The sequence below is a fragment of the Vulpes vulpes genome, chromosome 11, assembly GCF_048418805.1.
Source record: "Vulpes vulpes isolate BD-2025 chromosome 11, VulVul3, whole genome shotgun sequence".
In the NCBI taxonomy this organism is placed as follows: Eukaryota; Metazoa; Chordata; class Mammalia; order Carnivora; family Canidae; genus Vulpes; species Vulpes vulpes.
This window is the reverse complement of record NC_132790.1, coordinates 88,622,609-88,649,140: the sequence shown is the minus strand read 5'-3', so window position 1 is coordinate 88,649,140 and position 26,532 is coordinate 88,622,609. Positions and strand designations below refer to the sequence as shown.

The 26,532-nt window shown below is 38.9% G+C and overlaps 1 protein-coding gene and 1 long non-coding RNA gene across 4 annotated transcripts in view; both read left to right on the top strand.

Moving 5' to 3' along the window:
* XRN1 (5'-3' exoribonuclease 1) overlaps nucleotides 1-5,286 on the top strand; it is a 101,298-nt gene extending 96,012 nt beyond the window's left edge. For all 3 annotated transcript variants that reach the window (XM_026018523.2, XM_026018522.2, XM_072727059.1), the window contains one exon: nucleotides 390-5,286. In XM_026018523.2, the coding sequence (XP_025874308.1) occupies nucleotides 390-692 (303 nt within the window). In that variant the 3' untranslated portion in view covers nucleotides 693-5,286. The remainder of the gene's footprint in view (nucleotides 1-389) is intronic.
* A 4,228-nt stretch (nucleotides 5,287-9,514) lies between these two features.
* Nucleotides 9,515-24,264, top strand: LOC140594464 (uncharacterized). The gene is made up of 4 exons (XR_011995291.1): nucleotides 9,515-10,024; nucleotides 13,654-14,154; nucleotides 14,786-14,856; nucleotides 23,635-24,264. It is a non-coding gene; the product is annotated as an uncharacterized lncRNA (long non-coding RNA).
* Nucleotides 24,265-26,532: the final 2,268 nt, after the last annotated feature.

Below are 26,532 nucleotides of genomic sequence, written 5' to 3'. Positions count from 1 at the left end.
CATTGAGTGTAGAGATTACTTTAAAAAATAAATAAAAATATTTTTTAAAAAAAAGAATGTATATTATGACCAACAGTGACCAGTCTGACCTGGTCCCTGCTATCTCAAGTTTGTGTTCTAATAAATAATAATAATTACAGCAAATAATATCCTTTTCTAGCACAAAGTGATTTTAATATATGTAACTATATTATATAAATTTTCTTTATATTTAAGTTACAGAGAATTTTTAAATTTCATAACTAAATTCCTTTAATTTCTAAAGTCTGGTTGGGAGATTTTAAGTGAAAGTCACAAGTCAGCATGATTGACAGATATTAGCAACATGGTTTATGACACTAGTTTTTTCTGTGTACATTGTTAATTAATGATGCTTTTATTCCTTAAAGGTTACTAAGAAAAGGGTTGCAAATAAAAAGAACTTTGAGAGTAAGGAGGCCCAGTGTTCTCAAGCTACCCCACTTCAGACTAGCCAGCCAGGGTCTTCCAATGTCACCAAAGTGATTCCACAGGAGAGTTCATCAGCTTCCTTAAAGTCCTCTCAGATTACTCAGCCTGCATCTTCTTTTCAAGTTGAAGCTGCCTCCCAAGGCCATAATGTGTCTCACCACAAGTCAACACCAAGCTCTTCTTCAAGAAGAAAATCAAGAAAACTGGCTGTCAATTTTGGCGTTTCTAAACCTCCTGAATAAATTTGGTACTTGGAATCAGATTAATTTCTTTCCACTCACCTTTTTAGAAATCCATATCTGTGTCTCATTAAAAATTAGAATATGCTATTTTAAAATAATATGTTTCAATTAAAAATTGTTTTCAATTAAAAAATTTTAATTTTTCAGGCACTTTTCATGCTATATCAAATTGTGCATCTTAAACATGTGCAGTTTGTTTTACATCAATTATACCTCAGTAAAGCTGTAAAAAAGAAAAACTAAATTAAACTTTGCATTAAAATAGTATCAGTGGACTAAGCATTAAAATGTAACCACTCTAACTCTTGGCCTATCATCATTAGAAGTATCCTGAACTATGAATTAGACATCATAGTGCAATAATAATAAAAAAATTTTTACACTATTGAGGGATAATTAAATGGAGCATGAAAATTGGGCCTCAAGTGTAATTTACTGAATGTGGATTTTATTTCTCTTTTTAATGATGTGACAGGTTTGTCAGGAGAATGGCTGTTATTTATAAGTATTTTAACTTACATTTTGTTGTCTCTGAGGGTCCTTTAGACCTGCTGTGAAATGATCACACTTGTTGTGGTGCTGCCAGTTTTGCTTTATTCTAAATTTTGTACCAAAGCAACTTTAGAATACTGAAAAGAGTATTTCATTTAACTGCTTAGAACTATAAATAGTGATCTAGATTTGAGCAATTAATTACAATTTTTTAAATTATTCAAGAACCAGCATTAGAAATTTCTAATAAAATTAAGTTTCAAAATCTACAGGGTACAACAACTACAAATTAATCTTCTGATAGAATAAAGTAAAATATATTAATCATGTTGTTAGTTGAAAATAAATTGTGTTATTCTTTTGTATAGCTTTTTACCTGCTTCCTCAAACATATATGAGAGCTCTACTGTTTGATCCATGTGTAGTGCTTCTTGGGACTGATGAAATTCTAATTTTTTAAAAAATTCTAAGGTGTGCTATTATACAGGCACAATCAGTTTGTACTTTATTTACATGACAAATGCCTGTCTCAATCTGTTTCCATATTTTTAGCTTTATGCTGAACTGTTCAGTGACACTGGCATTTTGTCTTTGCATGTCATGTGTGGGTGTGTATTGTTCAAGCTGTGGCTGTTGAAATTATTTTAGAATTTATGAAAATTTCTCAGTGGTACCAGGGCCTGAGTTTTTATGTGTGTGTGTGTGTGTGTATATATACACACACACACACACATATATATTTATCCTTTAGTTTTTGTGATATGCTTATATTTTTAAGGAAGTAAGTTATCATACTTTTTTAAAAGGTAGGAACCATAATGTTTCTATGAAGCTGCTTATTATTATATCCAGTTTCATTTAATCATTAAAAACTCTGCCATGAGTCTTAGTCTGTTCTTTAAATGCTGATATTGAACTAAATGGATTCCTTTCTCTAACTGCTGATTTCAGAGTTTCTCTAAATGTTAATAGGATATTTGTATATTAGTAGTGCCTTTAGTGAGAGATAAATGTTCATTATCTGTCATTTATTATAGTCATGTGAGTTTCTGTGATTTTATTTTCTATTTTCCAGATTCAGATATATTCATTGGTTCCCAGCATTTCCTTGTTGGAAATGTTTATCTGTAGTGGGATCTTGAATAATGAGGCTCAAATAAATCTCAGTGTTTGTCCTGAGTATCTCACAAACATGTATTTGTTTTGAAAAGGAAATCTCTATTATGAGAATACAATACAAAAAAGTTAAATTGTGACAATAATGTTCTGTTAACCTCTTACTACTTTAAAATGTGTAATAATTTTCACCTTATGTACCTGTACAAATGCCAGCATTCAAGAATTGCCTCACTCATCACTGCTATGTGGCCCCTCTGAGAACAGTGCACAAGCAACATCTTTTTTAGAATACAAAGGAAGTAGCATGTGCCATCTTCTGAAAACTCCAAGAAAAATTTCAACAAGCATATTGCCACTGAACCCATGAGGATGTTTCCCCAGTGTTGGAGCAAAGTGAGCTGATGATTCTACATAGATAGGCAGTAAAAGTGTTTTCCTTTCATTCCTTCCTCCCTTTTTAAAATAAACATAGCATTCTAAAGGTCAAGATTGAAGAGAGATTAAAATAGGAAAGAGCTCGATAATGACTAGATTAGTGGTCAAGTCTTCATCTCTATTCCTTTCCTCTTGTAGACCTATTCCAAATGTGGGCATGAGATCAATAGGAGATCAACAGGACTTGTGCCTCTCTGTGGAGGATGTACGAAGCAGAGACTGTTTTTAGCTCATGATAATCTTGAGGAGACTGGATTTGTTGATAGTTTGGGAAACTGTAATTTTTCCCTTGGATGAGGCAAACTCAGACCAGCTCAAAGTTTAGAAATATGCCCTTTCAACTATTGAAGCTGCTGTAAACATTCTGTGAAAGCTGTGGTCTGGATAGGGCACAGAAGAGCAGAGTCCCCATATTGCTTCATGCTTCCACATAATCAAAGCAGTTAAATCTAAATATTCTTATTCAGTAATTTCACTTTTTTTAGTGCATTAAGTGAATTTTGAAATTGATTCTTCTAGTCTCATTGTTCCTTGTTACAATTGCCTGCAATACCTGAGTTTTATAATTTGACAAAATGTGTTAATTGATTTAAACATCATGTAGACTAAAGTCTTAAGCATCTGAGAGTCATTTGCATGAAACAGTAATTTTGCCATTGTGTGTGCCTTGATTTCAATGTAAGATGTTCCTTGCAGGGATAAGTAGTTCTTTTAGAACTGAAAAGATAAGGTTTGTTTATTTTCTTTTGGGAAAGATGAAGAACTCTTGATGCAGGATTTTCTGTTATTTCTTTTCCTGTGATCAGGTATTTGCTTTGGTTTTAGATTTCCAAACTAATCTAGAATCTTCATTTTAAGGGGAGGGGCAGTGAAGGAGTTGGAAGAAGGAAACCAATTAAATAAGATATACCTAATCACTGCATTTTCAGGCTATATTCTATCTTTCTAGCTCAAGGAAATAGATAAAGCTGCAGGGGCTTTTTTATTCACTCACTTTTTAATCATCTGTTCTATCCGAATTAATGAATCATACATTTTTGTAGTGGTTGTCTAACTTTTACCTTAAGATAGATAAAACTGTCCAGATCTCCACTCATCTAATGTGCTTTGTGTCATTGTTCAGAGCATCTTTTTTAAAGCAACGGTGTGCAATTTCCCAGCTTTTTGAGCTTGCTGTCTTTCTTAGGATCATCTTGCTTCCAAATTAGAGTTTTACAATGGAGGAGAATTAATTTATTGGAGAGATATAATCGTAACAAGCATTCTCTACTTTTTTAAAAAAAATTAATCACTGAAGCTCCTTTATCATTTTTCTAGAAATAATGATAGTTCTCAGACTGGCAGTGTTCTTTATATGTTTATAAGCTTTGTCAGTAGAAGTCTTTTTCACAGGAGCTTCCTTTCCTAGTTGGGATAAAGCTTAAAATTCCAGTAATGAACATTTTTCAAACTGACCTGGTTCTTACTTCCATCAGACCTCTCCATCTTCCGCCAGGGAGCAGTAAGAGACAGCGTTGAAGCAAACAGGCAACAGTGCCTCGCCACTGTAACCATACTAAGTTAACAGCTCAGATAGCACTAATCTTTTTTTTTTTTTTTTTTTAGAGAGAGGGAAAAAAAATGTATAAAATAGTTTTAGTAATTAAGAATATCAGCAATCCATAGCTGCTTTTGTGTTTGTGTGTATGTCAGTGAACCAACAATTATGCCTTGCTCAATCAATGCATTCAGCCATCTCAAGTGCAATTTGTGATGGAGACTCTGGTTTCCAGTAGATAGTTTTACATAGTTAAACCTGTAAAAATTAATGTTTTTCCAACAGTACACCCATTGCTATTGATTTCAGCAATTGGTATACTATTAAACTGCCTAGGCCAAATAATTAAGTTTATGCAGATGTTTTAATAATTTGAAGCCAAATTCTCATACTGTTTCTCATGAAATAATAGGACTGAGAATTTGGTCCATGGTTTGCTTTAAGTTATTTTATTCCTTTCCCTTTACAGCTAAGGGGCTTTTTCCTTTGTTTGGGGGTTTGTTTTTTTGTCATTTTGTTTTGCTTGCACCTAGTTGCTTCTTTGAGGGCTTTCATCTATTTTAATATATGAGTAATAAATAGTGTGCTGTGTCGTCAAAGTGTTCAACATTCTGTTCACTTAAACAATATAATTCATAAATATATACCTTAATTCATTTCTTTTCTCACATAGCTATTTTATAAGTAACTGGAATTTTTCATTAGATCTTATACAGAGCAGTATTTTATTAAAAATTCAAAAGGGAAGACTTTTATGTGCTCATTTTGTAGTTTTTGTTTTTTAAATATCTTTACATTGTCTGCAATTAAAGTGTTTTAAACTTGCATTGGAATGGACTCCGAATGTATTTTTGTGTTGTTAAGTTGTACATTTGTAGATCTCTAGCATGAAGTTAGCCTTAAAATGTTGTGCAGAAGGATTTTAAAATATAAGAGTCACTGAAAGAATTTAAACATCTGTACATGTTAAATGCTATATGGATTTTAATTAAACACTTGAGAATGATTTCATAAGCTGTCCTTGTATATTTGCATTAATATCAAAAGTAGAAACATTACAATATTCACTTAAACCCTCTATCTTCTTATATCTGTATTTTGAATTTATGTCATTTAGAGTAAACTGACATAGCATGATTGGTGGATAAAGTCTGAAGATTGTAGATTCAGATGGCCACTGTTCAAAACCTTTATTTATTACTAGTTGTATATAAGTCGTTATAGTAGCATTGCCAAGTTATATTAACGTCTGAGCCTCAGTTTCTTCATCTTCTAAAGGATGAAAACACTCTCTGTGTTATTAATATGTATAAAGCACTAGCTACATACTAGGTGTATTACAAATGTTAGTAAATAAGGATTTGTCCTGTGTATATGAAGATCTGTTGACTGGCTTCCAAACACAGAGTTCTTGTTCTTCACTTGGGCATCTGGGAGACTCTTCTCTTTCTGTTCTTGTTTTCCCTGTCACAGTCCTCTCTCTGTCTTTTCTATTATGCAGGGGAAGGTTCTTAGAGAGCCGCAGAGAAAGAGGCTTTAGTTTCTACTCATACTTCTGGGGAATCCACAAGACAACACCTTGCTAATATTAGCCAGGTCTCACAATAGAACTCTGGTGCATTACTTTACCAAAGTCTCTCAATGGTATGGGTCAGAAGGAGTTGGAAAGAAGGGTTAAGGAGGGAAGAAAATTTCTTCCTACTATATCTGCTTCCATTTCTGCCCAATAAACCTCAGACTGCCTCTACCACTGTACTTCACTTAAGACCCAAAGTAGTCATCACATCCTGATACAGTATTTGGGCCCTTGATCCAGCAGGAGGCCTGTGGTCTAGGCTCACCAGTAGAGACTTAGCTATTTTTCCTCCTATTCCCCCAGACTCTCAGATCCTCATACTGAGATCCATAGTAACCACCCCTGTTCACCCCAACTCTATAGCATCATTGGTGCTCCCCTCCAATCTCGGCACCAATCTTTTGACATGAGCATCAAAACTAAACAAACCAAAACCCACTCAGGCTGGCTTAAGGCAAGTAAACTTGTTGCAAGAAATTAAGGCAATCTTACAGAATCTAATCCAGGAAGTACAATCCGGCCTCTCAGGAACTGAACCTTAGGCGGTTACTGTCCAGTCTGTGGTCTCTGTAACTCTGTAGATCAGGTCACTCATCTGTAGTAGGGGGTGGGCAGGCCATTTTGAGAAACCACCCCTACTGGGCTATGAGTTGATAAGGAAATGACTACCTCTCTAAGACAGTTTCTTGAGCAACAGCCACATCCTGGGCCAGCAGTCCTTACAGTTTTTACATAAAAGAAGGTCTGCAAAACAGTTTTACCCTAATAGCAACCAAAGCTCACTATAGGACCTTGCAAACAGCTCTCATAAAAGGGTCATCCCTGTTAAACTTCAACTTGGAAAATGATTGCCTTTAGAATTTTCCAGTGCTTTATGGGGTCACTGATTACTACAATTGTAGGAGTCTAAGCCATGTTTCACTGAGTTCCTAGATAGAGGGTCAATAAATAAGTCTACTGATGAAATGTTTACTAAGTGCCTAATATCCCAGGCCAATGTTATAAATGGTTTACATAGATGTCTTCTTTAATCCTCATAACCCTATCATGTAAGTAGGTTTTGCCTCCGCAATAATCTGACTCTAAATCCTACACTCTGAATCACTTTGTTATACTAGAAAGTTCAGGTTTCATAATCAAGTTTTTACATCAACACTGTATAGTTAGTTTTATTATGAATTTGCTCCCATTCATTTCATTTGCTATTTTTTTTTAAGATTTTATTTATTTATTCATGAGAGTCAGAGAGAGAGGCAGAGACACAGGCAGAGGGAGAAGCAGGCTCCATGCAGGGAGCCTGATGTGGAACTCGATCCCAGGTCTCCAGGATCACGCCCTGGGCCAAAGGCGGCGCTAAACCGCTGAGCCACCCGGGCTGCCCTATTTGGTATCTTTTAAGGGCTTCGCACAAGCATAGCATTAACAAATGTTAGTGAAACCTAGTCTTGACTATCTTGACATAAAGTCAGTAGAAGAGAAAGACAAGTGAAGCACCAGGCACAGTATAATCAGTACACAAGAAGGAAACCTCACAGGCTGGGGGGGGCAGTATCACTGTTTCTTTTCTGAAGGAGCTAAGTCTCAAAGGACTTCAGTGAGAGGAGGAGACTGATCAGGACTAAGATAATGTGTGGTGCTGAATAAGAGAGGTCAGAGGTAAAAGGGAGGTGAAGGTAGGCGCTAGATCGTAAAGAACATTGCAGACCATTTTAAAGTATTTGAATTTCATCCTAAGACTGTCTTAGCCAAAGTTGTTTTATTTGGCATAACAAAATCCCACTTACACTAGCTCAAGATAAAATAAAATGAGGGTGAGAATAGAAGATTTATCATATGGATGCAGGAAAAATGCCTAGAATCCAAGAGCAAGAACACAGCTGAGCTTCAAAGGGGCCTGGTCCAAGAACAAGAAAGCTATCAGGAACATGAATATCTACCTTTTCTAGTCTCACCTCTGCCTAACACTCATGGCTTCCATGTTCCAGCCATACATTGCTTCAGTTCCAGCAACCAGCCGAGGCCTAGCGTGTCTCTATCTCAACTCCAGATGGGCTGAGTTTGTGTCAGATGTTCACCTCTGCCTAGGCGCAACACAAACATGGCTGCTGTGGGCCATTCCTGTGGAATAGTGTTCTTTAGAGCAAGAACGGTTGGGATGGGAAGACATCCCCAATGCTCTTCTGTTCAGAGCTATTATGATTTAAGAAGGGATTATGTGCTTTCAAAATGAAAATGGGTGGCATTATAGACTAGAGAGAGGAAATCCTAGAAAGCTGTTTCAGTTAATCCAAGTACAAATGAAGCAGCTGCACCAGTTCTTAGAGGCTCTTTTATTCAATATGTTGGATATCAAAGTGAAAGAAGACATGTGGAATCAGGATCAATCTCTCAGGCTGACCCATTAATATTTTATCAGAGAGCCTCTCTGGTGCATTGCACTTCATGGTGTATTTGGTCCCAGAGCCTTCCTGAGGAGAATTACCTGCTCCCGGAACATGACCTGCTAAGTCTCTTTTTTGTCTAAGAAATATGAGTTATTTCCAGGAAGTCTTTCTCAGCCTGATAACACTTCCTAGAATTTCAAACAAATATTGACTTCTACAACCATATTCATAGATTATCAGGACCTTAAACTCCTATTTCTTACTAAGAAATGTATCACCGGGTCAGAGCTACTCTCAACTGCAAGGTCATGAATGGCAGTGAGGTACTCTGCTTATTATCTTAGAACACATGTTCTGCAAAAGACAACTGGACACAAATTGATGGAGAAATCCCATATATGCCCAAGGCTGAGCATTACTCCACTGTGTCGGTTGCAGGGCTTTACAGTTTGTATTACTCACAGGTACAAGTCACTTACTGTGTCTCCCATGAACATAGCCCTGAAGTTCTACTCAAGGCACAGTACTAATAACGGTTCCTACTTAGGAGGTGTCCACCAGGTACCAGTCACTTTACATAACACTTTCATCCTCAAAACAATAATTATATTGAAATGGTACTTAATCACTTAACAAATAAGGAAATTAAGACACAAAGAGGTTAACCTGTCCAAAGATAGTATAGTATAGTATGTAATTGAGCTGGAATTCAAAAGAAATCAGTTGAATCCCCAAACCTGTGTTCCAGCCTTCTCTTTTTAAATTAAATTTTAATTATACTTGGCTACCTTTCCTACAAAATTTTTAAGCATGACAGGTAAGAGTACAATCTTTCAGTTCACCTTCTAAGGGTAATTCCTGTAAGAGTGTGGTGTGTATCCTTCTAGTCTTTTTTGATACCCATACACTATCTGAACGTATAACTACTTACATCTGTTTTTTGTTTTTATTTCATATAAGTGGCATCGTGCTTTATGCATTATTCCTGAGTTTGACTTTTTCCCTGAACAAATATCTCTGAGGCTTAACCTGCTCCACCACTCACTGCTATTCCCCTTCCTAGGTTACCTGCTTCTCTAAAAACTTGGCAGATTAAGAGCTAGTGTTCTGAACCTCAGTACCAGACACCTTTAAGGGAATTTTGTTTCTTGTTTTCAACATTTCATTACAAAATTTTTATTTAAAAATAGTGAAGTTTAAAATATTATACATCCACCTAGGTTCTACCATTAACATTTTACTTGCTTTATTACATATCCATCCATCTATCCATCCACAGGAATTTTAATGGTAGAAGAGCTCCCTGCAGCACCTTGCTAAGTCACCTGCTCTGCTTAGGTTGTCGAATGACCAACACTATCCCTAACTGGATGAATAGGGAGCAGTGGTAAAGCTACCTGTGGAATCCAGTTTGTCAGATGTCCGCAGAGGTCTCCATCCTGGAAAGGATATGTTTTAATGGAAGAGTGACCAATCGTGCAGAACACACAAGACTACTTGACTGAAGAAATCACTCAGAATGGTCTAGAATTGTACCTAGGGTTGAAAAGACTATAAGAAGATGGAATACATATTGGACTACCAAAGCAAACTGTCCTGAGTCCTTGCTTTTTTAGAGGGAGGCAGCAAGAGTGCCATCGAGAATCCTGATGGACTTCAAGGAAGCCATCGCGGTGGATAGCTTCCCCAAGTGGATCAATGTCCTTCCCTATCCAACTCAAATCTGTGGAGCAACAGCCCTGAGCCAGCTGTTTGCAGCACCGAGTGGCAGTAACTACTGTACAAAACAGTAAGTCTATCTCTATAGGAATTGGTGGTCAAGATCCTTATTGTGATTAACTGTGTAGTTGAACAGCCTGAAAAGATGAATGAGATCTCTAGGTACAAAGTTGCCAAGTTTTATGTCCCTCTGTGTCTGACATTTTTTTTATGGAATGTGGCCAAAAATGAATGAATACAATGATACCTTAAAAAGAGAGCATTCTCCAGCACCTGGAGCTCTGCTGGTTAAGTATCGAACTCTTGATTTTTGGCTCAGGTCATGATCTCAGGGTTGTGAGATCGAGCCCTGCATCGGGCTCCATGCTGGGCATGGAGCCTGCTTGGGATTCTCTCTCTTCCTCTCCCTTTGCCCCTCCCCTCTCAAAACTGGTTTTAATAACTTGCAGCAAAACTTAAGTATACAGCATTCTGGTTGCAGTTTTGTCTGTGGGGATTCTTCAGTTACGTTTGTTCCAGGAATATGTCCCCACTCCAGTGATTCAGGTTATCAGGCCTGTAACATGTAGGCAGAAGTATTCTGCAAAGAAAGCAAGAGGTGATGGAGTGCTGAGGAGGACAGCTTTCTAGTAGAGGGCAAGAAATTACTAGAGGACATGCCAGCAGGAACCAGGGGTAGATTTAGAGGGGCTGGCAGTGCAGAAGGGCAGTGCTTGAAGGACATACTTCAAAATATGTTCCACATGTATTAGTTGAGGGCCTACTATGTGCCAGGCACTGCCAGGAAATTCAGGTTTTCAGGGAAGAACTCTAAAGAAGGGGGAAGAGCAATGAGGGCTCAGCCAGCATGCAGACTTGTTCCCTTCATATAGAAATGACTGTGTGTTTATAAAACAACTCTCCTACCTCATTCAGGACCCTAAAGAGCAATTTCCTTTCTCTCTTCTTTAATCAGAACATTAAAAGGTAAGCTGACATGATTTCCAGGCAACGAAGGACTTTTGGCAGGAAATTTTGCTCTTTCCCCTTCACTGCAAAACAATATCTTCCCTTTTCTGGGCAATGAGTGCACACTGGTCCTTGGTTAAGAACGGAGATGTTAGTCACAGTCATTGTCTTTGTCTGTTCCTCTCTGGAAAGGAAAAACCATTACAGAGCAAAATCAGAATGTCCTTGTGAGAGGACTTGGCACAGAAGAGGACACAAAGCCTGAATTAGCAGCATCAGACCAGTGCAGGTGCCCATGGCAAGGAGCACAGGAGCTTAAATGCCAGGATCTGTACACGTTGCAGTATCAGCTGTGAGACAAACTATTAATTCAGGTTTTGTGACTTTTGCTTTTTTTTTTTTTAAGGCAGAAGTCCATCATTACTAAATAATAAATCTTTTCTGAATTCAACACACACAAATCACTTTCCCCACTTCAATAGCCTAATCAAATACCAGGAGAGTCTTCACTGGTATCTCTGGGGTTTCAGATGATGCTTTCCCAATTACATTTCTTTAGGGCCACTAAGTGAAAAGGAAGATTTTTTTTTTCTTTTGCTTTAATGTCATCATGTGGCATTTCTACACTTACTACTAGCAAAAAAATATAGATCACAATCACATGAGTCATTTTTGATTCCTCTCCTGCCACAGTTGGTTCTCAAGTCCTGGTGCATTGTCATCTGAATCTGCCCTCTTCTTGCCATCCTCATTACTGCCTTAATACAAGTCCACTTCCTCTCACATTCAGCCTATTGGAATGGTCCCTCATTTTTCCTACTTCTAGTCTTGGACCACTCCAAGCCCTAAAAAAAAAAAAAGTACTGTTCATGGACCAAGTACTTTTTATCATTCTGTCATTTACCTTACCATGTGTTGTGAAAAAGACATTTTATTTTATTTTATTGTGACAACACAACATAAGATTACTCCTCTTTTTAAGTTTTTAAGTATACAACTCAGTATTGTTACTATGGGTGCAATATTGTACAGCAGAGTTTTAAAATTTAAGTGAAATGTTACATTTATCGATTAGTAACTCCCTATTTCCTCCTCCTTCCAACTCCTAGCAACCATTTCAGATTAATGTCTTCTCTGAGATTTCCTCAGATTGAAGTTTTCCTCAAGCACCCAGCAATAAATACAAATATACAAGGGTCCATTATCATGACATTTTTGGACACAAAGGCCAAAAGTTTTTTAAAGTTTCCAAGAAAAAAAGATTATACATAAAGGAGTAGGAACAATAATGACTTAAGGCTTCTCTAGAGCAATGCCAGAAGGTAGAGAATAATGGGGCACTGGCTTCAAAATACTGAAAGGAAATAATTTCTAACACAGAATTCTATTCCCAGCCAAGTAGCAATAAAATTTTAGGATAAAGACATTTTAAGATAAAAGTCGCAAACAGTTTACTTCCTAAGTATGTCTTCTCAAGAAACTACTGAAGGATATGCAGTAACAAAGTGAGAATGTAAGTCAAGATTGAAGATTTAAACCAAATGGAAAGAGTTTTCAGTTCATGTGAGAAGATAATTTCCACAGTGATAGAAAGGGAAATCCCGATTTGAAAGCTACCACCAGGCCTAGAGGCCAATCAGCATAACTAGAAAAAGTTAGGGAGTTCCAGAAAAGAATGTCTTTAAGAAAATGAATTTTGAGAAAATTTCTGACCCAGTAAAGAAAGTCTTTAAGAAAATGAATTTTGAGAAAATTTCTGATGTTTCTGAACATTTTCAGAGGAGATTTAGAAAACTATAAGAGGTATTTGGGTTGAATTAATAAGTTCAAGTGGAAAGGTCAGCTCACATATTAATTCCAGAGAAAATAGAACAGTTTTACAGAAAAAGAAAGTAATATATGTCCAGCAAAAGAAATAGATGGCATAATTCAAGAGAGTTTAATAGACTAATAGTTTTTAGGTATAAGCAGACTTAAGAAAACTAAAAAGACTAATAACAATATAGGAAATATTACTACTCTAGGCCTGAAGAGGCAAGAAGAAGATGCAATTCCTTGGTCCCAAGGAGACCATCCTATGGAGGGTGTTTACTTGACAAGAACTGTGGCCTATTGTAGAAGCTGCAACAAACCCAAGACTACCTAGTAAAAGGGAGGGAGCTAGGAAACAAATACTAGGCCCTCATTTTGTCCTTCCTCCGATACCGTGCTAATGCCTTCTATTGGTCCAACTTAACTGAGTAACCATAGCCCAAGGGTGCCCTTTGATAGAGTCTGTGCATATCAGCCTCTGAGACACAGGGCTGAAGGAAGGATGGAGAGTGAATTTGGACAGGTAAACAGAAGATATAAAGCATAGTATCGACACATTGGGTCAACTGTGGATTTTTTTAATGTTTATAATAATGGAAACATGAAATAGTAATCCCAACAAAATCATGTTACAACTGTATGAGGAAGATGGAAAGGATGCACATGTGTGGTGGTGGTGATGGTGGTGGTGGTGGTGGTGGTGGTGGTGGTGGTGGTGGTGGTGGATGGAAATGTGTGTGTACTCTTCCATGGTGAAAGTCAATAGATCATGCCCAAAGCTGGGGGGGAAAAAAAAGGTATGTTACTCACGGAAAGAAAATACAAAGAGATGATTTAATGTGACTGCCTAAAATAAAATGCAATAAAACAACAAAGCAATTGAAGAAGATCTCTCACTTTCTTGTCAGTCCTAACACCCTACGGTCTCATGGTCCGTAGGTGGAAAATGGTACATTTGACTAGTGAAACCTCTACCTCAAGAACAATGCAGAGATTCAAAATCTATAAATGAAGCTCAAAGTATCACTCCACGATGACTTATGAAGTACAAAGGGGCGAGGGTACCGTCACAGTGTGGAGTTCAGTGGTCACTATCGGCAATGGTCAAGCTTGGCCATACAGGTATCCTCGCTTTTTGAAAGTTCACATTTTGCCACTTTGCTTTCACGAAAGAACTAGTTAGTACCTGCTTTTGCTCACTAAAAGAAATCCAAAGAGGTTGTTCCCTTTTATGAAGAAAGGCTAAAAGCTAAAACTCGCATTCAGTGCTTGTGTTGCAGGCAGCCCCCCGGGGAGCGGCAAGAGGGCCCACCCCCCTCCTTCCCTGGGACCTACACTCAGCATCTCAGCATCAAGCCGCCGCAGCTTTGACCTGTGTCTGTGAGCGTTTGTGCTTTGCTCCATGTACTTTGTGCATCCATCAGCAAGGTGTGTCCTAAGGTATCAGAAAAGCCTAAGAAAGGTTATTTGGTGGGGGGGGGGGGGTGCTGGGAATGCACAAACTTTCTGCCATGTAGTTAATGGTAACTGCCTCTTCACTTTACATCATTTTGGCTTATGAAGGGTTTCATACAAAAGGAATTCTTTCGCACTGTGGGAGAAGCCCTAGTTGCCAAGAGCAGGAGGGGATTGATAATTCTATGTTTCTTGCTGTGATGCAAGGGGAAGGACATAACATCTCCCATTTGGTATTCTTGCCAAAAATGCCTCTCCTGACTTCAATACACAGAAACAGTCAAACAAATCTGGGTTAATGGAACGGATCTGGTCCAGACAACTGGCCTCATCTCTTCCAAGGGAGGTTGGGGGCAGGGGATACTGGGGGAGATTTAAGAAACCTAATACTCAAAACTAATGTGTGAACCTTGACTAGATCTAGGTTAGGAAAAAAAGATTGATGAGACATTTTGTGGAACAAGGGGCCTCTGTGAGTATGGGTGACATTGAATTAGTGTCAGTGTTTTCTCGGGTTTAGCAACGATGTAGTTATTTAGGAGATGTTTTTAATCTGGGAAGATGTACATGGAAGTATTTAGGAATAAAATGTCCTATCTCTACCCCCCACTTTCAGATGGTCTGGCATGGAGGAAGTCTAGGAAAAGATGGAGGCAGTGTGGTAAGAAGTCAACAGTAGCCCTTCAGGTGAGGATGATTCAGGTATAAATATCTAAGTATTGCTTTCAGCTTTTGTGCAGGTTCAAAAAAAATTTTTTTTGAGAAAGTGCTTCTGGGGCAGCCTTGGTGGCTCAGTGGTTTAGTGCCGCCTTCAGCCCAGGGTGTGATCCTGGAGACCCGGGATCAAGTCCCACGTCGGGGCTCCTGCATGGGGCCTGCTTCTCCCTCTGCCTGTGTCTCTGCCTCTCTCTCTTTTTGTGTCTCTCAAGAATAAATAAATAAAATCTCTAAAAAAAAAAAAAGTGCTTCTGAGGAGGGACAAACATGGGGATGGATGAGCTGCTGCTGTTTCATAATAAGCCATGTTGAGTATTTGACTCTATGAACTACATGCATGTTTGACTTTGATCAGAATAAAAACCAATAAAATGTCAAGGCTAATTCAAGAAATGTCACAATATTGAGAAATGTTGTATGATAATCAAATCAGGACTCAAATAGGGATTCGTACTTTAAAAATTTGGCACCAGAGGCTGAGGGCTGGAATTTACCTTGAAGAACCTCTCAGCCTGCTTCCTCCATCGTAAGGATTCATTACATGAGGCTCAGAGGAGTTAAGTGACTTGCCCAAGGTCAAGCGCCTATGTAGCAACAGAGACAGGTCGAGAGGTCAGATCTCCTCACTTCCATTCCAAAAATCTTTCCTTATTTATACGCCGCAAATTACCTGCTATTGTACAACACTCTTGCACAGTGAGTAAGCAGCTGTTCAGGACTCTGTGCTCTTTTCTCAAGAAAGATACAGACAGCAGTGGGTGAAAGGGTAGGAGGAAGGAAAAACACAAACCAAGAAAACCACAGTTGGATATTAGCGGGGAAGGGCAATTGAGACTGACATTGCGGAGTGGTTGCTCTCAGGCAATAAAGAATTCATTCTCCCAAATTACAGGGTTTCATCTGCTCACACTGTAATTGGCTATTAGAGCTTGGTAATTGATACTAAGAAGCTTGTAAGCCTTTGGCGCCCAACGTTTGGCCCAGCTGTCAAAAATGAGCACAGTCAGGATGGACAAAGAAGCTTTGTTGCTGGTGCTGGTGCACATGGAGATTTTTAGACAAAGAAAAAGTTTCCTAAATTTGAGGCAGTTGGCCTGTTTTAAATAATATCTGTCCAGTTTCCTTGCAAAGTTTTAAGGCCCCAAACAATACAAAGGATAGGTTTGATGATGTATACTTTATTGTTTGTTATTTATTTTCCCATATATATGTATATTAAAGATTTTATTCATTTATTCATGAGAGACACAGAGAGAGAGAGAGAGAGAGAGAGAGAGAGAGAGGCAGAGACACAGGCAGAGGGAGAAGCAGGCTCCATGCCGGGAGCCTAATGTGGGACTCGCTCCCAGGACTCCAGGATCATGCCCTGGGCCGAAGGCAGGTGCTAAACCGCTGAGCCACCCAGGGATCCCCCTTCCCTATATTTTAATGTAGAAATTTCCCATACATAAAAGGGGGAAAAATTACTTCCGTTAATATCCATAAACACACCACCTAAATTCTACCCTTGATATTTTCCTATTCCTACTCTATGAAATATCTAGCCATCTAGCCATCTCTCCACTCAAAAATCCTTCTTACTTTTATTTGCTTTTTGAAGTAAGTTGCAGACATCGGTATACTTGCCCTGAAACATTTCAGCATTCAGCATGCATGTCATTTATCATATATATTATATAATAATATATGACATTATCATTTATATATTATATACTATTAACTATATTATATATTTTTAGACAGGGAAGGGGCAGAAGGAGAGGAACATAATTATTATATATACTATACTATTAATTATATTATATATATGGAGAGTGGGGGGAAGGAGCAGACGTAGAAGGAAAGAGAGAATTTTTAGCTTTTAAGCAGACTCCACATTGAGCATGGAGCTGATGTGGAGTTTGATCCCATGACCCTAAGATCAAAACCTGAGCCAAAATCAAGAATCAGATGCCAGGGACACTGGGGATCCCTGGGTGGCTCAGCGGTGGAGCGTCTGCCTTTGGCTCAGGGAATGATCCTGGGGTCTGGGATCAAGTCCCACGTCAGGCTCCCTGAGAGGAGCCTGCTTCTCCCTCTGCCTGTGTCTCTGCCTCTCTCTCTTTGTGTCTCTCATGAATAAATAAATAAAATCTTTGAAAAAAAAAATCAGATACTTAACCGACTGAGCCGCCCAGGTGCTCCATTAATTCAATATTTTAGTGGTTCTTTTTGTTTCTTTAGAGGTAAAATTTACATAAAATGAAATGTACAAATCTTGTGTTCAATTCCTTAAGTTCCAGCAAATATCTGCACGTGTACAAACTAAATCATTACAAGACACAGAACACAAACATCACAAACAGAAAATTCTCTCATACCCTCTCCCAATAAATCTCAACTACAACCACTAAAAGGCAACCATTGTTTTGAAATGTGTTCACAAAAAAATTAATTTTACCATTTCTAGTGCTTTACGTCCATGAGAAAATACAGTGATGCCTACTTTATGCAAGTTTTCTTTTACTCAATATAATGTTTCAGAATTCATTCATGTTGTGTGCATCAATGGTATGTTTCTCTTTATTTCTGAATAGTGGTCTGTTGTGTAAAGAACATAGCATGTGATTTATCCTCCAACTGATGAACAGCTGGGCTATTTCCAGTTTGGGGCTCTTATGAATAATCCTGCTCTGGATGTCCTTATACAAGTCTTTCTGTAGACATTTGTTTTCATTTATCTTGGCTAAATACCTAAGAATGGAATTTGTGGGTCATAGGATATGCATATGTTTAGTTTCATAAGCAACCGTTGGACTATTTTCAAAGTGGTTGTACCATCCTACACTCTCCACCACCAACATATGAGCTTTTTAGTCTGTCCACAGGCCCACCATTTATCCTGGTAGTCTTTATTGTAGCCATTCTGTTAGTATGTCAAGTATTACTTATTTTTGACAAATGCATTTAATACAACCGAAGGCAGTCTATTTTTACATAAAAAAATAGGTTACCCACACTTAGAGAAGTTGACAAAACTCACAGGAAATCAGGATACTTTAAAACATGTACATACAGCCTCCTCTCTCTTTTTTAGACCCTGTCTTTATTTTATTTATTTATTTATTTGTTTATTTATTTATTTATTTATTTCCTGTGGTTTTGTTATTGCTGGTGGTGGTTGTGGTGGTGTTTTACTGTGGTAAAGTTCACATAACAAAATTTACCTTGTTAGCAGTTTTAAAGCGTACAATACAGTGGTACTAAGTACATTCATGATGTTGTGTGCTCATCACCACTAGCTAGTTGCAGAACTTCCTCACTACCCCAAATGGAAACCCCCAACTTGTCACTTCTCATTCTCCTTCCTACTAGCCCTTGGCAACCACAAGTCTGATTTTTGTTTCTGTGGATTTTCTTATTCTGGGTATTTCATGTAAGTAGAATAATGCAATATGTGGTCGATTACAACTATATGATATTAGGTATAATTATAGATTCCTTGGATGACAGGACATAAGAACACTCTGGATAGATGAAAGACAGAATGTTTGTTATTTACAGCTCCAAATGAGCAATACTGCCTCACCGGGCCACACAGGGGACAAGGGAACAAGTTGGAACTCTAGGAGGCAGTTTATGTGTGACAAGCAGGGTGGGGTTAGTAAGGTTTTGTGGGCTTCCAGAGAATTGAGTATTTTTTGGTATCAATTTTTATTTACCTTGTAGTTAGCTAACATAGAGTGTAATATTTTCAGAAGTAGAATTTAGTGGTTCACCACTTAATACAACACCCAGTGCTCATCAAAACAAGTGCCCTACTTAATACCCATCACCCATCTAGCCCATTCCTCACTCACCTCCCTCCATCAGCCTTCAGTTTGTTCTCTATAGCCAAGAGTCTCTTATGGTTTGCCTCCCAGTCTCTTTTTTCCCCCATTCCCTATGTTCATCTGTTTTGTTTCTTAAATTCCACATATGAGTGAGGTCACATGGTATTTATCTTTCTCTGACTTGTTTTGCTTAACATAATACACTCTAGCTCCATCCACATTGTTGCAAATGGCAAAGTTTCATTCTTTTTGATGGCTGAGTAATAGTCCATTGACTATACATACTATATCTTCTTTATCCATTTATCAGTCGATGCAGCAACCTCTTTGACGTCAGCTGTAGCAACTTCTTACTAGACACATCTCTGGAGGCAAAAGGAACAAAAGCAAAAATGAATTATTAGGACTCTATCAAGATAAAAAGCTTCTGCACAGTGAAGAAAACAATCAATAAAACTAGAAGGCAACCAATGGAATGGGAGAAAACATTTGCAAATGACATATCAGATAAAGGGCTAGTATCCAAAATCTATTAAGAACTTATCAAACTCAGCACCAAAAAAACCCCAAATAATCCATAAAGAAATGGGCAGAAGACATGAATAAAAACTTTTCCAAAGACATCCAGATGGCTAACAGATACATGAAAAGATGCTCAAAGTCCCTCATCACCAGGGAAATGTAAATCAAAACCACGGTAGATATCATGTCACACCTGTCAAAATGGCTAAAATGTACAACACAGGAAACAATACATGTTGGTGAGGATGTAGAGAAAGAACTCTCTTACACAGTGGGTGGGAATGCAAATTGGTACAGTTATTCTGAAGAACCATATGGAGGTTCCTCAAAAAGCTAAAAATAGAGCTATCCTGTGACCCAGCAATTGCACTACTAGGGATTTACCCAAAGGATACAAACGTACTGATTCGAAAGGGCACATGCACCCTAATGTTCACAGCAGCATTACTAACAACAGCCAAAATATGGAAAGAAAATGGAATATTTTGAATAATTCTGTGGCTCCAAGCAAAAAGAGGCCACCCCTGGGTGTTAGGTATCTGGGCACGTTTAGCCATTGGAAATGCATGTGTCAAAACCCGGGAGTGTTAGAGCCCACAAGGGAAGTAGTTAGGGTGGAATCTTCTTAGCAAACTACCCACAAAGGGGCAAGGGAAATGAAAATTATAACCATGACTTCAAAACTGGCTCAAGACAGTACTTGGGAAATGTCACATTACAGCAGTTCTGTGGATCAGACTCCTCTCACTTGGCAAAGTGGTCAAGTTTCATCCATGTTGTAACATGTATCAATACTTCTTCATTCCTTGTTATAACTGAATATTACTCCATTGTATGGATATGCCACATTTTGTTATTCATTCAACCATTTATTGGACATTTGCACTGTTTCCACCTTTTGGCTGTTACTAGGAGTGCTGCCACGAACATTCATGTACAAGGTTTTTTTTTGCAAACTTGTTTTCACTTCTTTAGATTATGTAGTTAGGAGGGCAACTGCTGGCTGATATTTAACTTACAGAGGAATTGCCAAACTGTTTTGTAAAGTGGCTGCCCCATCTTGCATTTCTCCCACCAATGGATGAAGTTTCCAACTTCTCTATATCTTCACCAACACTTGGGATTTTCCATTTTTAAAAAATTATGACCACCCATGTTGTTTTGATTTGCATTTCCCTCATGACTTAATGATGCTGAGCTTTATGATTCTTCATCTGCTTTATATATCTCCTTTTTGAAAGATGTCTACTCAAGTCCTTTGCCTATTCTTAAAATGGATTGTGTGGTTTTTTGCATGTGGTTTTTTAATTCCAGAAAGCAACCTTCTTTTTCCAATTAATTTCCTCTTATTTTCAGTATTTGTGATTTTAATTTATTGTTTTAAAGATTTGTTTATTTACTTTAGAGAAGGAGAGAGAGAGAGAGATAGGGAAAGAGCATAAGTGGAGGGAAGGGCAGAGAGAGAGGGAGGGAGAGAGAATCTCTAGCAGACTCCCCACTGAGCGCACAGACAGATATGGGGCTTGATCCCGTGACCATGAGATCATGACCTGACCAAAGCCAAGATTTGGTTGCTTAACCTAGAGATACCCGAGTGCCCTTTGTGGTTTTATTTTAAAAGGAGATTAAGTTTTGTTCATTCCCACGGGTGACATCTTTGAATATTTATTTATTTTTAGAGAGAGAGTATTGCAGGAGGAGGGAGGGACAGAGGGAGAGAGAGAGAAAGAATCCCAAGTAGATTCCCCACTGAGCACAGAGCCCTATAAGGGGCCTGATCCCACCCCACCCTCACCACCAAGATCATGACCTGAGCTGAAATCAAGAGTCAGATACTTAAATCAATGAGCCACCCAGGTGCCCCTCACGGTGATGTTTTTAAAAACATGGTGAAACAAAATACATGCATCGTTTACATAAAAGGACCAACTTTTCAGATGACTCTATTCTAGGTTTCAGAGAAGAACTGGATATCCTGATGAGGAGGCATTAAATGAAGCTGAAATTCAAGTCTTCAAATCCTGTTGTCACAAAAGGTGGCAAAACCCTGTTCTTAAAAACAAAACAAAGCAAAAACAAAACCCTGTTCTTGTAACCAGAGATGTTAAACACGATGGAAAAGTGATGAGTATCATTAACCCTCCAAAACAATATTTTAATTGTGGGCAAAAGTTTGTCAAACTATTGTAAGAAAACTAAAGTTTAATACTACTAAAAATGTAAGAAGAGGCCTTTGGCCGATATAGTTCTAGGCAGTTTTTTTGCCCTACATTAGGCAAACTGTATCATAACTAGGAAAGTCATAGCCAACATGAGCAGCTGAGGGATTTTACCTTTCATATATACACCAAATTGTAAACACTCATGAGTCCGGGAACAAACAAAAACTAACTCTTAGTAAGTACTAGTTGAATTCAACCCAATTGGGAACCACAGTTTCTCTAAATGGAAAAAGAGGCCAAAGCAGCCAACTCAACTTTTTCAAGTGCTCAATAAGTAGATAGAAAACACAGAACAAGGATAACATTTATTTAATCTAAGAAAGTGAGTGTGACTAGGCTTTATACTGAAAGCTCTTTTTTAAAAAGAGGTTCTTTGGTTTTAAGGAAAATTTATCTGCAGAACTGCTTTAGAGATAAGAAGCAGGGCCAGAATAAATGTGCTCCTCTCATCCTGAAGATTTTGATCTCAGGAATCAGAATGAACCCTTGTTTCATTTAGCATTTTGGTACTCAGTCTGGGAGAGGAAGCTCACAGTGACACATTTAGGTTGTTTGAGGAGCCAAAGTGGTGGTGTTATAAAAATGTCAGTCCCAACAGCCCCTCACGGTAGGAAGTCAACTCTGTGAGCTTGCTGTCTAGGTCTGAAAATGGGAATGGTTTCCAGAAGTGTTTGGCTAAATTCAGAGATTGTTGCTCCTTCTTCAGTCTATTCAACAAGCATTTAATTGACCCTGCTATATAGTTGGTGCTCATAATGCAGAGATGAAATAACCCGAGTCCCTGCACTCAGGAGGGTCTCTACCCAGGGAAAGGAGTAGGTGCATAAGATTAACTGAATACGTGCCTCGATAGAAGCTTCTATAAGGCCTTGTGACATACAGCAAATAGAGTGTTCAAATCTATCAGGAGGGGCCTCACGATGAAAGGACTACTGCGTTGAGCCTTTCCCCCCAACTCCTCATTTTAAAAACTTTCTAACCCACAGGAAAGTTGCAAGGCTTGTATAATAAACATCCACACACTCATCATCCAGGATTACCAGCTGTTGACATTTTTGCCACCTTTATTATTTCTCCCTTTCTGATGCTTTACCTCAAAATTCTTAAACATGTTTCTCCTGGGATCAAGGACATTCTCCCACAAAAACACAAATTACCACAATAAGGAATTTTAACCTGAATACGATTGTACAACTAATACATAGGTCATACATACTCAAATTCCCCGAACTTTTTTCCCTCCCCAATCTGAGATCCAATTAGGATTATGCATTGAATTTAATTTCAAAAATTTTAATTTTCTCTTTAATCTACCTTCATCTAAATGAAATCCTCAGCTTTTTTTCTTTTCCTATCTCTCACAACATTAATATTTTTGAGGTCCAGGCCAGTTGTTAAGCGGAGTATCTTTCCGTCTGGATTTGTTCTATGGTTTTTTATTTGTGGTATGTTTTCTGCTATATCAGAGTCAGGTTAGACCCTTGAGGCAGGAGTCCAACACTGGAAATATTAAGTAGACATTGGCAAATAGTGGCAAGTTCGGTTGCTATTTATACTGGGGACAGCTTCAGCCAGGGAATAGACACTTAATAACTGATATTGGTAAGTAAGAAGCACTGAGTGGATGGAGAAGCTCTGTCTACTTCCACTCCCAGTCACATCAATAGAAATTCTGGCTAATACTTACCAACAGCAACCAAAAATTATTTTGTATACGGTCACGCTTGACACCAAGAGAAGCAATTCTCAGCTGACTAAAGGTTAGAGTGGTGAATTGCTGCTATGAGTAGAGAAAGTCACCTATAGGCTACTGAGACCTTTGTGTTGGGAGATAATTGTTCATGTCATTTCTACATGTCTTGTGACGACTTTTATCCTACCTTGCACATTTTAGGAATGCCTGCACAGCAGATCGCCCTGGGAACTAGAGATCCTATCTCCCTTTGCATCAGAGGGCAGATTCATTTCCTAATGATGATTTAAAGATAATGTTGTCCTCAGGAACAAAGGTTGGGCATGTCTGCCAGCAGCCCCTTCAAAGCACTGGGGGTGTTCCCAAGCTCGGAGCCTCTCAGTTGTGACACAGACTCACTGAGTGCACAGCATTGGGCCTCACGGGGAGGAAGAACCAATGTGTCCATGAAGCTCATGCTGCTTGTTGTGCCTGAATCTATGTGGCTCTTTCTTCACAGAGGCTGAATATATGGAAGTGTGGCAAGCTGACCTTGGCCTGTTGTAGTCACTGCTGCTAAGGGACACCTTGACAGTGTGCCACCCACCAGCAAGCGCATACGTGGTGGGAACTCCAACTGGAGAAATTAGCACAGCAGCTTATCTGCAGCTGATGAAATATTTTAGGACCTGGCAGGGGCAAACTTGCAACTGCTTTGTAGGAGTGCTTCCCTAACCCACAACAGAAAGACTTTCCACTGAAGAGAACCTCACCAAATATCAATGCACAATTAAAGGGCTAACAAATCACAGAAGACAATGTACCAGTGGAAGTGTGAGAGAGTCTACATGGTAAGTGGGAGCATTTGAGCTCCAGGATGTAGAGGTAATAGAGCACTCGGAAAGACACTTGAGGCAAGTATGTTGAAAACACAGCCACTCCTTGGAGATATTACAAGTTTGGTTCCAGATCACCGCAATAAAATGAACATCACGGTAAAGCAAGCCAAATAAGTGTTCTGTTTTTCCTGTGCACATGCAAATTATGCTTACGCTATCCTGTAGTCGGTTAGGTGTGCAATAATATTACGTCTAAGACAATGTACAGACCTTAATTAAAAAATACTTTATTGCTGAAAAATGCTAATCATTATCTGAGCTTTCAGTGAGTCATCATCTTTTTGCTGATGGAAGATCTTGTCTCCATGTTGATGGCTGCTCACTGGCCAAGGTGGGGGGTGCTGAAGGTTGGGGGGCTGTGGCAATTCTTAAATTTGCAATTTCTCTGTGATGCCATTTGAGGACATTCTACTACCCACAGTAGAACTTCTTTCAAAATTGAGAGTTAATCCTCTCAAACCCTGTTGCTGCTTTACCAACTAAGTTTGGACCTAGAAGCAGTGATACTCCAGTAGCAATTAGCTAATCTAGCACACAGAATTTGGAGTTTGTTTGTTTTTAGAGAGGGAGAGGTGGAGGGACAGGGCAGAGGGAGAGGGAGAGAGAATCTTAAGCAGGCTCCACGCCCAGGGTGGAGTCTGACTCGGGGCTCGATCTCAAACCCTGAGATCGTAACTGAGCCCTAAATCAAGAGTTGGATGCTTAACCAACTGAGCCACCGAGACATCCCAGATCTTAGGTTTTATTTTATTTTGTTTTAAGATTTTATTTATTTATTCGAGAGAGAGTGAGAACTAGAGAGAGAGAGTGTGCAAGTACACACACAGGGAGAGATAGAGAAGCAGACTTCCTGTCAAGCAGGGAGCCTGTGGCAGGGCTGGATCCCAGGACTCTGGGATCATGACCAGAACTGAAGGCAGACGCCTGACTGAGCCACTCAGGTGCCCCGAGATTTTGGTTGTATTTTTTTATTTTTTAATTTTTTTAAATTTTTTTTTGGTTGTATTTTTTTAATTCTTTTTTTTTAATTGGTAAAGATTTTATTTATTTATTAATGAGAGACACAGAGGCAGAGACACAGGCAGAGGGAGAAGCAGGTTCCCTGTGGGGAACTCCATGCAGGACCCCATCTGGGACTCCGGGATCACCTGAGCCAAAGGCAGACACTCAACCACTGAGCCACCCAGGTGTCCCCAATTTTGGTTTTTAAGTGTTACTCTCCACTTAAAGGAACCAGAGCATCTTGGAGAAATGGCTAATTTGAGAACTGGGGGTACAGTAGATCTAAGATGGTTCTGGAACATATTGTTGTGTCAGGAAAGTAAGGAAGAAATTCATGCATAATAACAGAGACCCATGGGAAGGACAGATGGGCTAGCTTGAAGAGGCTCCCACTGGCCAAATCTGGGATGATTCAATCCTCCAAATAATTATAATAAGAATCTGGTTATAATAAGGATCCACAAGTCTACTTTTATATAAACAAATGGGAAGAAGGGATCATTTTCCTTACCATGGAAAGGCAACTAATAAACATAGAATGATGGGGGAAAAATTGGCAACCACCTTAATAATTAAGGCAAGAGTCATCAATCGATGCTAAAATTATTGGACAATGGGCCACCTGGGTGGCACCTGCCTTTGGCTCAGGATATGATCTCATGGTCCTGGGATCAAGTCCCACATCGGGCTCCCTGCTCAGTGGAGAGCTTACTTCTCTCTCTGCCTCTACCCCTGGTTTGTGTTCTCTCTGTTTCTCTCTCAAATAAATAAAATATTTTTAAAAATAAAAGATAAAAATTATTGGACAAAAGTTTGAGAAGTGGTAAGATATTTACATAACCTCAGAGTATCGCACCACAGGACACTTCTTGATTACAAAAAAAAATAAAGTAACTGCACAATGAGGAAATCAGGCTGACATCACCTTAATATTGCATCCATCGGGCATCAGGTGGGACCAACAATACCATGTCTCTCCTAAGGCAATGCATTGAGAAACAGGGCTGGGAGTAGAGAGAGGCAAGCTAGGCACCTAGGGCTAATCCTGTACTTGCAGGGAGCTGAGAAGAAACATCTCCTAATTCTGTATACTGAGAACCTACCCCTTGGCTTACTCTAGTCCCAGCCCTGCTGAGAAGAGCACAACATTACTTCAATGCTACTCTGACCCAAAGTACATAACCTGAATCTAATCATGGGGAAGCATCAGAGAACTCAAAATAAAAGACATTCCATAAAAATAACTGGCCTATACTCTTCAAAAGTGTCAACGTCACGGGGCTCCTGGGTGGCTCAGTTGGTTGGCCATCTGCCTTCCATTCAGGTCATGATCCCAGAGTCCCAGGATGGGCCCCACGTGGGGCTCCCTGCTCAGCAGGGAGTCCGCTTCTACCTTTCCCTCTGCCCCTCCCTCTGCTCCTTCTCTCTTGCTCGCTCACACTCTCTCTCAAGTAAATACAATCTTTTTTTAAAAAAAGTTGATGTTACTAAAGACAAAGAAAGATTGAACAATGGTT